We start from the raw sequence: 12,124 nt of genomic DNA, 5'->3' as shown, positions 1-12,124 counted from the left end.
GAACCAGGCGCAGGCTCTTCCCCCAGTGCCCACTCTGGCAAGTCACAGCAGCAGCCAAAGCTGAAAGTGTTTTGGGTTCGAGGCATCGGGACCACGTTCCGCAGATATGGGAAATGTGCCAAATGTCCCTCCCGCTCCAGCTGCATCCCCGAGCTTGCTGTGACTGCCGAGAGGCACAGGAGCAGCACAGAGCGGGATCCCTCCCTGAGCCGAGGTCCACAGCGATGCCCTGACTCCCAGACTAGGCAGAGGCTTAGGGGGAACCTCCCCGTCCTCCTGTGTCCTCTGTGCCTGAGACTCGCTGAGGCTTAACCTTCCCCCTCTGCTTTTTGGCAGTGCCGTCAAAGCCTGGAGAAGACCACCAGAGCAAGATAAATCGGGCTTATGAACCGGGCTCAGGTACGGAGCAGTCTTGCTGGGGTCCCCAAGTGGGAGACACATCCTGAAACCTGGGAGGTGCTGCAGGCGGTGCCTGTGCTGGAGAAAAGGCACTAGGGGGAGGGCAAGGCTTCAGTGCCACTTGAGGAGGCCTGAGTCTGTCCCCTGGGGTGTGGGAACTGTCTCACGGGGAGGGAGAGCTGGGGTGGCACTGCCTGCTGCAGGGACGGTTTCTGTCCGTGTCACTCAAAGGCTCAAGCAGCTGCGCCCCCCCTGTGCTCCCCTTCCGGCCTTCTGGGTTTGGTTGGGTGGGACACCCTGCCCCAAAGGGTGGGAACGTGCCTCCAGGCACCAGTACGGGGGGGAAAGAGAGAATGTCCTGGCCGGATCAATCGTGCTGCACGCTTACCAGTGGTGCGCAGGACGGGCTAACGTTCCTGATTGCTCCTGCAGATGATGTCACCGAGAGAACCACAGAGCTTTACAATCCCCCGAGCCCCCCAGCTGTTTCCGGTCCCAGAGACCCTGGAAAGCTCTCTACTATAGGTGCAGTAGCGGCTGTTGTTTCTCTGCAAGTTGCCATTGTGTTGGGCTGTGTCGTGGTCTGGTGGCGAAGGAAGAAGAAAGCGTGAGTACATTTCCCTCCCTCCTCTTCCTCTGATGGCTGCTCAGAGCCACGAAGCATTTCTAGTCAGGCTGCCGCGGAGTGGCAGCCCGCTGGCTGCCCAAAAGCAAGGGCAGGACGAGAAAGAGCGGGGCAAGAGATTGCCCCAGCCAGGGAGGCGCCCAGTAGCGCTGGCTGGTGGCCACCGAACCTGCCCTGAGGAGTCCCCCTGCTCGGGGCTGCCATGAGGTGCGGGTGTCCACGTCGGCCAAGGCGTGCCAGCGGCTCTGCCCGTGCTGGGGAGCCTTGCCAGCTCTGGGCCGTGCTGTGGGGGACAGTCCGTGCGCCCCCTCTGCAGCTGAGCGCCTCAGCGGCCTCCTCTCTCCACAGGCCCGTCGCTGGAGCTTCAAGACTCCAGCATATAAAGAGCTGCTTCTACCAGTGCCTGAGCAGTCAGAGCAGGTGCCCCAGCACCCCTGAGATCTGGATCCCACGCCAGCAGACGCCACTGCCACCTGAAAGACCAAACTACTCGCCTTGCTCGAGCCCGTACCCAGGTACCATGACGCAGACGAGCCAGGAGAGTATCTACGAACCGCAGGAGCCTCCACAGCCCCAGAGCCCCGCATCGCTCCCCAGCCCTCCAAGGACCCCAACCCCCAAGGATTTCAAGCCCTCTGAGCCTCCTGAGACTCCCACACACCCCTGAGCTCACTGCTCCAGCCGCACAGCAGGGGCTGAAGGCAGCCACACCAGGGTAGGAGCTGGGGCGCACTGAGTAGAGCCCCAACCGACAGCTTCGGGGCTCAGCCGCTGCCCGCCAAAGACAGTGTGACACAGGGCTGTCACACAAGTGTCCAGGGGGTACCAACAGCAAACCAAGCGAGGCACCAGCACCGGCTGGGCTCCACGCCTGGGCGCAGCCGTGGATGCCCACTGTGTCGGCAGGCAGGAGCTGGGCACGGGCACGTGGGGAAAGCCCCAATGTGTTTTACCACCCTCGGCATAAAAAAATAAACTGCTGTCCTCATGTCTAGTCTCAGTGTGCCCTCTTTTATATGAAAACCCTATGTGCTATTACCACAGCAGGGTCTGCTACAAGGCCCTAGCTTTACTTGCTGCTGCTGAGGTTTAGAAAAGCATGACAGCCACGTGGGCTACAACGAGCTGAGGAGGTACATGAAGGTGTCTCAGAGTGAGCTACAGTAGCAAGGCGACTTTCACTACACTGTGAAACTCTGCAGCCAACCAGTGGCTCTTCCTATATATTTCTTCCAGCAGGAACCCATGGTTTCTTCTTCTAAGAGGAAAACAGAAACTGAGTATACTTGAGTAATACCAAGTATTGGTAGGCATGGCATGGGAGGGCAGCGGCAGCCTTGTACCTTTTCTCAGCACTTTTTTGCTCAGCTCAGGTCCCCATCACTGATGGCAGGCTTTCCCTACTACCTACACCAGAGCTGGAAGCATCCACATTAGCACAGAGGTCGCTGTGATGCAGTTACTGTGTGACAGAAGGTGTGAAAGCCAGCGTCGCTGCAGCGAGGCTCCAATCCATCCCTTCCCGCTTTGTAGGCTACAGCGTGGCCAGACGTGCATCTAAAGCCTCTGGCTGCTGAGTCTCATGGCTAAGGCAGAGTGAAATACGGGATCATGGAATGTTTGGGGTTGGAAGGGACCTTTACAGGTCATTGAGTCCAACCCCCCTGCAATGAGCGCAGCCATCTTCAATGGGATCACTTGTTGGGGTCTGCAGCGGGTCTACAGACAAATTAGTTGACTTCAAAGGCTTAGTCGTATACCTTGAAGACAGCCACAAATTGCCAGGTACGTAAACAGGATGTGAAGAACCGTAACTTAGAACCACAGCACACGGGCACCTACAGCAACAGCAAATAGCAAGCAAGAAGAAGAACACAAACACCTTTCAGGGTCAGACACATGTAATGCCTAAGATATATAAATCATTTGTATAAGCAATAAAGGCCATTTTGTTGATCCCAGCCATGCAGCCATAGTGTTTTTTCAGTCCGCCTCGACTTGGATCACCACAATCACTTTGCTCAGCTGAGCTTGAATGTTTCCAGGGATGGGGCGTCCACACCTCTCTGGGCAACCTGTTCCAGTGTTTCACCACCCTCAGCATAAAAAAAAAACCAACCTGCTGTCCTTGTGTCTAGTCTTAATCTGCCCTCTTCCAGCTTCAAACCATTGCCCCTTCTCCCTAGGGCTGCTGGCCCTGCTCAGATCTCTGTCCCCGTCTCTCTGATAAGCGCCCATTAAGTATTGGAAGACCAGAATCAGGTCTCCCCAGAGCCTTCTCTTCGCCAGGCTGAACAACCCCACCTCTCTCAGCCTTTTCTTTTTTCAGAGCAGAGGAGTTCCATCCCTTCGACCTTTTTGGTGGCTTCTTTTGATGCAGCCCAGGCCACGGTTGGCTTTCTGGCCTGCGAGCGCACATTGCTGGTTCATGCCCAGCTGTTCATCCACCAGTACCCCCAAGCCCTTCCTGGCAGGGCGGCTCTCAGTGGTACCGGGCGTTGCCCTGACCCTGGTGCAGGACCTTGCACCTGGCCTTCTTGAGCCTCATGAGGTTCACATGGGCCGCTTCTCCAGCTTGACCAGGTCCCTCTGGACAGCAGCCCATCGCTCAGGCGCATCAGCTGCACCACTCAGCTTGGTGTCATCTGCAAGCTTGCTGAGGGTGCACCCGATCCCACTGCCTTATGTCATTGATGAAGCTATTAAACAGTACTGCTCCCAAGAGGGGACCCTGAGTGACACACTCGTCACCAGTCTCCGTCCGCACACTGAGCTGTTCACCACTGCCGTCAGGATGGCACTGTCCAGCCAGTTCCTTATCCACCAAGCAGTCCACGCATCAGATCCACATTTCTCCAATTGATGGAGAAGGATGCTGTGAGAGACAATATCAAAGGCCAAAGAAGCCTGGAGAGACGACAGCCGTAGCTCTTCCCTTGCCCACCGAGGCACTCACCCTACCATAGAAGGCCACTGGGTTGTTCAGGCAACATACACCCACCGTGTGCTCTCTCAAGGTTTCCTTTTGCACGTCAAATACTTTAAGAGAATATTTTTTCTGTTTTATTGATTGACTTTGCCCTTTGAGGACCCCAACAGAAAGTATTCCCTTAAGTTTCACGTGAAGGAGAAAGGGAAGAGTGAAGGCTTCATCTTTCCCGTCAAACAAACGTGACTTGTTAGCCCTGGGGTCCCCCAAGGCGCCAAACCGGGCTCCAGCCGGGAAGGTGCGCACAGGAGGGGATCTGGCACTTGTCTTGAGGCTGAAATCATTCACTCCTCAGCCTCGTGAGCTGTTGCTAACAGCACCGGAGGAGGTCAGAAATGCCCTGGCTGCGCTCCCCAGGTCATCTGGGGCACTGTGAGCTCCGCACTGCCCCTGTGACAGTGCCCGGAAAAGAGGGCAGAGCTGCGGGCTCAGCCCCAGGTGGGACTGTGTGCCAGCCCTTGGACGGAGCTGCCCGACGGGGCGTGCTCCCCAGCCTGGGAGGGCAGCTGCCCCGGCTGTGCTCCAGTGGCTCTCCCCCTGAGCACCGTTGCCATGCAGCCTGGGCCGGCCCTGAGGTCACAGTGGGGCTGCGAGGTGACAGTGGGGCTGTGAGGTCACGGAGCTCCACGGCGATGCACCAGCTATAAGTACCCACGCCTCAGCCCCCAGCCGCAACTGCACCACATGCAGCAGCAGCGGTGACAGCAGCACAGGATCATGTGGCTGAAGGGAGCCATGGCCCTCATTCAGCACTGCCTCCTCCTCCTCCTCCTCCTGGAGGCCCTACGTGCCAGGGCTGCCTGGGCTGCACCTTGGCAAGAGCAGGAAGCAGGTAAGCACTCGGCACATTTGCGACCTTTCACGGGCCAGCGGGCTCCTCTGCCCGAGAAGCGTGGATGTGGCTTTTCCCTCGAGCGCTTTGGTGAGGGCTTCCCCTGTGTGTGTGAGAGCTGTGCGGGTAAGAATGCCCCCAGGGGCCCTATGTTGGCCCACACGCTCCCTGAGGGGTCTTGTTCATGGCATGGCTTAACGAGCGTGTTGGAGAGCTGCCAGGTGCCGGCCAAGAGGTCACCAGGCCCCTCTGCAGCGCTGGCAATCTCCCCGGGGTCTGGCTCCCACGCTGCTACCTGAGCCCCTTCCAGTGCCTGCGGTTCACTAAGGCACAAGCGGATGCCAACAGGCAATGGCAACATTTCCCCTCTGTGCTTGCTTCTAGGTGAGGATGCTGCCAAAGTTTATCGAGATGCATGGCAGGCTGTTGGTTTGGAGCCCTTGGGGCATCCTGCAGGTAAGCGCTCTATGTCCCTTTCCTTGAAAGAAGAAACAGTGTCAATGTGACAAGAGCTTACTCATGTGCAATTCTCCTGAAGAGCCTCCCAAGGGTTACACCATCCCGAATTCGTAGCCCGTTGCTGTCCTCCAGCCTGAGAGCCATCCCACGGGTAAATCAGTGGGAGGAAGCTGCATCTACCCTCTAGGCTTCTTTCCGCCCGAAGAGCAAGTTGCTCCGTCCATGGCCCATGCGCAGACATGGAGGAGAGCAGAGAGGGAACGGGCCGGGCTCAGAGATGCGCCCTGTGGAGCTTTGCCTTGCAAAGCTGTCTGCTGGCCCTGGGAGCCTGAGCTGCTCCCAGTGCTGGCTGCCAAGCCAGCGGGCTCGTTGGGGTTGAGCTGGGAGCTGGTGTGAGCTCCAGGGAGTCCTTTGTCCCGGCAGCTCCGCACGTGGTTCGTTCCGTCCCAGCATGTTGCCAGTGCAGGTGCACGGTAACTCTTGGCACCATGCTCCTGAGCGGAAGGCAGAGATGAGTGCCGTGGAGGAAGCCCACCTTTGAGTGGCACTCGCTGCCACTTTGATCTGAAGAAATAACTTGAACTGTGTCACGGCAGCCGTTCTGTCCTGTGCTTCTTTGCAGCCGTGGCTGTCGGCAAAGGTGCTGCAGATTCCCAGCGGGGTTCCAGGACCGAGCCTCTGGGAGATCGCACCATGGGTACGTCATGGCTTTCTCCTCCCTTTGAGATCCGCCAGCTCAAAGTCCAAAGGTCAGCCTGCTGGGCGCCTCTGCAGCTGTGGGGACAGAGATCTGCACGTGTGTGCCGTCTCCTTGCGCGGTCCCCTTACCGCTTCTGCAATCCAGTCCTGCCATTGTAGACCGCAGTAGATGACGGAAGCTGCTTTGGCTGTTCTGTTACAGGTGTGCCTGTAGGAAGGACTCGTCCAGCTCCTCGGCAGTGGGATGCTGCGCGAGGCTGGCATCGCAGGGGTGAGTAGTCTGTCTGTGCTGACCTCACAGGCTAAGCACTGGTTTTCTGTAATTTATTTGGGTGAAACTGAATCGGGTCCTTTCTGTTAAGGTTCTGCAATAGAAAAGTACCGAGCTGAAGGAGAAAACGAGTCCTCGGAGCTAGTTGAGCAACTAAGGCATGTGCTGGAGGAATGGAAGAGAGGACACGGTGGGTACATTTCACTGTGCCTCAGCCGTGAGACCCGGCAAGTGGAGGCATGAGGTGCACGTCGGGGCACGCTGTACCCTGCGCAGTGGGAAGGGATCACTCAGAGCCTCGCTGTGGCGATGCTGGGTTTCCCACCTTGCAGGTGCTGGTGAGCCACAGAGATGGTGCAGAGCCTCTGCTGCCAGTTGTGCTTCAAGCGGAGGGCCAGGGGCGGCTGCTGCCCCAGTTTTGCCGTTACGGCTCGGAGCTGGTTTGTGCAGGCGTCTGCTGGCAGGCAGATTTGAGGGCCTGGCGAGCGCTGAACTTGTGTTCAGCTCACGGGCAGCACTGCTTGCCCACTGGCCCAGTTCCAGGCAGGAGCGAGGTGCCAGGCGACGCCGGCTGCCCTTTCCTGATGCTGGAGGTCGGTGGGGATGCTGGTTCGGCAGGCTTCTTGGGCTGTGCTGCATCTCCCGTCTGCCGACCGATAGCTGGGATGGGGCAACCGTGACCGTTGCTGGTGCTTACAGGGAAGGGCGGAGGAGCCCTTCTCGAAAGGGCTGTTTCCCTGGCCAGACTGGCTGCAGCTTCTTCCTGTCCTCTTTGAAGGAAGGCATTTTGCATCGCTTTACACGTCGCCAAAAGTCCAACGCAAACCAAAAGATGGCCTGCAATTTCCTGGTCCCCCAGCAGGTCAGGCATGGCTGTTGCGTGGAGTCGGAACCAGGCGCAGGCTCTTCCCCCAGTGCCCACTCTGGCAAGTCACAGCAGCAGCCAAAGCTGAAAGTGTTTTGGGTTCGAGGCATCGGGACCATGTTCCGCAGATATGGGAAATGTGCCAAATGTCCCTCCCGCTCTAGCTGCATCCCCGAGCTTGCTGTGACTGCCGAGAGGCACAGGAGCAGCACAGAGTGGGATCCCTCCCTGAGCCGAGGTCCACAGCGATGCCCTGACTCCCAGACTAGGCAGAGGCTTAGGGGGAACCTCCCCGTCCTCCTGTGTCCTCTGTGCCTGAGACTCGCTGAGGCTTAACCTTCCCCCTCTGCTTTTTGGCAGTGCCGTCAAAGCCTGGAGAAGACCACCAGAGCAAGATAAATCGGGCTTATGAACCGGGCTCAGGTACGGAGCAGTCTTGCTGGGGTCCCCAAGTGGGAGACACATCCTGAAACCTGGGAGGTGCTGCAGGCGGTGCCTGTGCTGGAGAAAAGGCACTAGGGGGAGGGCAAGGCTTCAGTGCCACTTGAGGAGGCCTGAGTCTGTCCCCTGGGGTGTGGGAACTGTCTCACGGGGAGGGAGAGCTGGGGTGGCACTGCCTGCTGCAGGGACGGTTTCTGTCCGTGTCACTCAAAGGCTCAAGCAGCTGCGCCCCCCCTGTGCTCCCCTTCTGGCCTTCTGGGTTTGGTTGGGTGGGACACCCTGCCCCAAAGGGTGGGAACGTGCCTCCAGGCACCAGTACGGGGGGGAAAGAGAGAATGTCCTGGCCGGATCAATCGTGCTGCACGCTTACCAGTGGTGTGCAGGACGGGCTAACTTTTCAAATTGCTCCTACAGACGTGATCAGCGAGAGAACCGCAAGGGCTGATGATCCCCCAAGCACCGCAAGTCCTCTCTGTCCCCAAGATGCGCGGAGGCACTGTATGATAGCCACAGCAGCAACCATGCTTTCCGTGCCAGTTGGAATAGTGTTGGTCTGTGTCATCATCCGGTGGTGGATGAAGAAAGAAGAGTGAGTTGTTGATTCCCCCGACACTGCTTCCTTCGATGGCTGCTCAGAGCCACGAAGCATTTCTAGTCAGGCTGCCGCGGAGTGGCAGCCTGGTGGCTGCCCAAAAGCAAGGGCAGGACGAGAAAGAGCGGGGCAAGAGATTGCCCCAGCCAGGGAGGCGCCCAGTAGCGCTGGCTGGTGGCCACCGAACCTGCCCTGAGGAGTCCCCCTGCTCGGGGCTGCCATGAGGTGCGGGTGTCCACGTCGGCCAAGGCGTGCCAGCGGCTCTGCCCGTGCTGGGGAGCCTTGCCAGCTCTGGGCCGTGCTGTGGGGGACAGTCCGTGCGCCCCCTCTGCAGCTGAGCGCCTCAGCGGCCTCCTCTCTCCACAGGCCCGTCGCTGGAGCTTCTAGAGTCCAGCAGAAAACCCATGGCTCTCGCTTCCGCCCGGACAGCAAGAGCAGCCGCGCAAGCACCCCTCAGAGCTGCACCCAAAGACAGCAGAGGACACTGCCGCCTGAACAACGAGCGCGCTCATCCTCCCCACGGCCCCCGCGACCGCCTCCCCCATTCGCAGCCGCCTTTCAGCAGAGGAGCCAGACCAGCACCCTCCAGACCCCAGCCAAAGGGGAACGGCCTCCACGCCCCCCGAACCCATCTCCGGCCGCCCTTCAGATGAGCCATACCAGCACCCCCCAGCACCCCTCCAAATGGGACTTGCCCTCGCCCCCCCCAAGCCCATTCCTGGAATCTTTGCATCAGATGAACCAGGAAAGTGTCTCCCAGATGCAGCAGTCCCCACGTCCTCCGAGACCTCCACCGCTACTGAGACCTCCAAGCCCACCGAGCCCTCCGCCACTACCGAGCACCCACCACTTTTGAGCCCTCCAAGGCCTCCGACCTCCCACTGCTGCCAAGCCCTCTGAGACCCCTGAGGGCCCTGAGCCTCCTTAGACTCCCACACACCCCTGAGCTCACTGCTCCAGCCGCACAGCAGGGGCTGAAGGCAGCCACACCAGGGTAGGAGTTGGGGGTGCACTGACAGAGCCCCAGCCGACAGCTTCGGGGCTCAGCCGCTGCCCGCCAAAGACAGTGTGACACAGGGCTGTCACACAAGTGTCCAGGGGGTACCAACAGCAAACCAAGCGAGGCACCAGCACCGGCTGGGCTCCACGCCTGGGTGCAGCCGTGGATGCCCACTATGTCGGTAGGCAGGAGCCGGGCATGGGCTCGTGGGGAAAGCCCCAATGGCGGCACTACGCGCTCTGCTCCACAGCTCATCCCTGACTGCCAGCCTGCTGCAAACAGGTCATTAGCCTGAGGGGCAGGTCCTGCCCCTTTCTCCTACAACGCAAGGCACCCTCTGATGCCATCCGGGCTGCTCCTGAAGTGATTAAAGAGCTGGGAGAACAGGAAGCGTGGTCAGGTCTCCTTCTTGATACGGTTCTCCTGCGTGGACCGCAGAGAAACCTCACGGCAAGTGGTGACTAGCGGTAGATGACAGAGCCCTGAGCACCGCCGCTGAACAGCGCCCTGTGGCTGCTCCCGGTCCGAGTGGTAGAGTCCCTTGTGTCAACGAAGAAGCCCTGCCAGGAGTGGTGACAGTAGCTGGGAAGGATAGGTGGTGTTAGCTCCCCGTGTCGGGGACAGATAGGGAGAGGTCTCCTTTCACCAGGCGGGGACTGCCGTTTACATGGACCGCCTGACCACAGTGTTTTGAACATTGTCCTGCCATTGCTCCTGCTCCACCAGCTGCAGAGCTGGAAGCATCCACATTAGCACAGAGGTCGCTGTGATGCAGTTACTGTGTGACAGAAGGTGTGAAAGCCAGCGTCGCTGCAGCGAGGCTCCAATCCATCCCTTCCCGCTTTGTAGGCTACAGCGTGGCCAGACGTGCATCTAAAGCTTCTGGCTGCTGAGTCTCATGGCTAAGGCAGAGTGAAATACGGGATCATGGAATGTTTGGGGTTGGAAGGGACCTTTACAGGTCATTGAGTCCAAACCCCCTGCAATGAGCGCAGCCATCTTCAACAGGATCACTTTGCTCAGCTGAGCTTGAATGTTTCCAGGGATGGGGCGTCCACACCTCTCTGGGCAACCTGTTCCAGTGTTTCACCACCCTCAGCATAAAAAAAAACCAACCTGCTGTCCTTGTGTCTAGTCTTAATCTGCCCTCTTCCAGCTTCAAACCATTGCCCCTTCTCCCTAGGGCTGCAGGCCCTGCTCAGATCTCTGTCCCCGTCTCTCTGATAAGCGCCCATTAAGTATTGGAAGACCAGAATCAGGTCTCCCCAGAGCCTTCTCTTCGCCAGGCTGAACAACCCCACCTCTCTCAGCCTTTTCTTTTTTCAGAGCAGAGGAGTTCCATCCCTTCGATCATTTTGGTGGCTTCTTTTGATGCAGCCCAGGCCACGGTTGGCTTTCTGGCCTGCGAGCGCACATTGCTGGTTCATGCCCAGCTGTTCATCCACCAGTACCCCCAAGCCCTTCCTGGCACGGCGGCTCTCAGTGGTACCGGGCGTTGCCCTGACCCTGGTGCAGGACCTTGCACCTGGCCTTCTTGAGCCTCATGAGGTTCACATGGGCCGCTTCTCCAGCTTGACCAGGTCCCTCTGGACAGCAGCCCATCGTCAGGTGCATCAGCTGCACCACTCAGCTTGGTGTCATCTGCAAGCTTGCTGAGGGTGCACCCGATCCCACTGCCTTATGTCATTGATGAAGCTATTAAACAGTACTGCTCCCAAGAGGGGACCCTGAGGGACACACTCGTCACCAGTCTCCGTCCGCACACTGAGCTGTTCACCACTGCCGTCAGGATGGCACTGTCCAGCCAATTCCTTATCCACCAAGCAGTCCACGCATCAGATCCACATTTCTCCAATTGATGGAGAAGGATGCTGTGAGAGACAATATCAAAGGCCAAAGAAGCCTGGAGAGATGACAGCCGTAGCTCTTCCCTTGCCCACCGAGGCACTCACCCTACCATAGAAGGCCACTGGGTTGTTCAGGCAACATACACCCACCGTGTGCTCTCTCAAGGTTTCCTTTTGCACGTCAAATACTTTAAGAGAATATTTTTTCTGTTTTATTGATTGACTTTGCCCTTTGAGGACCCCAACAGAAAGTATTCCCTTAAGTTTCACGTGAAGGAGAAAGGGAAGAGTGAAGGCTTCATCTTTCCCGTCAAACAAACGTGACTTGTTAGCCCTGGGGTCCCCCAAGGCGCCAAACCGGGCTCCAGCCGGGAAGGTGCGCACAGGAGGGGATCTGGCACTTGTCTTGAGGCTGAAATCATTCACTCCTCAGCCTCGTGAGCTGTTGCTAACAGCACCGGAGGAGGTCAGAAATGCCCTGGCTGCGCTCCCCAGGTCATCTGGGGCACTGTGAGCTCCGCGCTGCCCCTGTGACAGTGCCCGGAAAAGAGGGCAGAGCTGCGGGCTCAGCCCCAGGTGGGACTGTGTGCCAGCCCTTGGACGGAGCTGCCCGACGGGGCGTGCTCCCCAGCCTGGGAGGGCAGCTGCCCCGGCTGTGCTCCAGCGGCTCTCCCCCTGAGCACCATTGCCATGCAGCCTGGGCCGGCCCTGAGGTCACAGTGGGGCTGCGAGGTGACAGTGGGGCTGTGAGGTCACGGAGCTCCACGGCGATGCACCAGCTATAAGTACCCACGCCTCAGCCCCCAGCCGCAACTGCACCACATGCAGCAGCAGCGGTGACAGCAGCACAGGATCATGTGGCTGAAGGGAGCCATGGCCCTCATTCAGCACTGCCTCCTCCTCCTCCTCCTCCTGGAGGCCCTACGTGCCAGGGCTGCCTGGGCTGCACCTTGGCAAGAGCAGGAAGCAGGTAAGCACTCGGCACATTTGCGACCTTTCACGGGCCAGCGGGCTCCTCTGCCCGAGAAGCGTGGATGTGGCTTTTCCCTTCAACGCTCTGGTGAGGGCTTCCCCTGTGTGTGTGAGAGCTGTGCGGGTAAGAATG

At 58.8% G+C, this 12,124-nt stretch overlaps 1 protein-coding gene and 1 long non-coding RNA gene across 2 annotated transcripts; both read left to right on the top strand.

The window, feature by feature from the left end:
* The first annotated feature begins 145 nt into the window (after positions 1–145).
* On the top strand, positions 146–2,985 carry LOC130148956 (uncharacterized). Its single transcript, XR_008821719.1, has 3 exons — positions 146–399; positions 832–1,006; positions 1,373–2,985. It is a non-coding gene; the product is annotated as an uncharacterized LOC130148956 (long non-coding RNA).
* Positions 2,986–4,563: 1,578 nt separating this feature from the next.
* On the top strand, positions 4,564–9,336 carry LOC130148955 (protein enabled homolog). Its single transcript, XM_056338123.1, has 8 exons — positions 4,564–4,845; positions 5,230–5,301; positions 5,927–6,001; positions 6,206–6,274; positions 6,366–6,464; positions 7,500–7,562; positions 7,995–8,169; positions 8,539–9,336. Exons 1-8 carry the CDS (start codon positions 4,731–4,733, stop codon positions 9,026–9,028), a joined length of 1,158 nt encoding a protein of 385 aa, XP_056194098.1. The 5' UTR covers positions 4,564–4,730; the 3' UTR covers positions 9,029–9,336.
* Positions 9,337–12,124: the final 2,788 nt, after the last annotated feature.

This window comes from Falco biarmicus, chromosome 4, assembly GCF_023638135.1.
Source record: "Falco biarmicus isolate bFalBia1 chromosome 4, bFalBia1.pri, whole genome shotgun sequence".
In the NCBI taxonomy this organism is placed as follows: Eukaryota; Metazoa; Chordata; class Aves; order Falconiformes; family Falconidae; genus Falco; species Falco biarmicus.
Note: the sequence above shows the minus strand (reverse complement) of the source record. Positions and strands in the feature narration are given on the sequence as shown.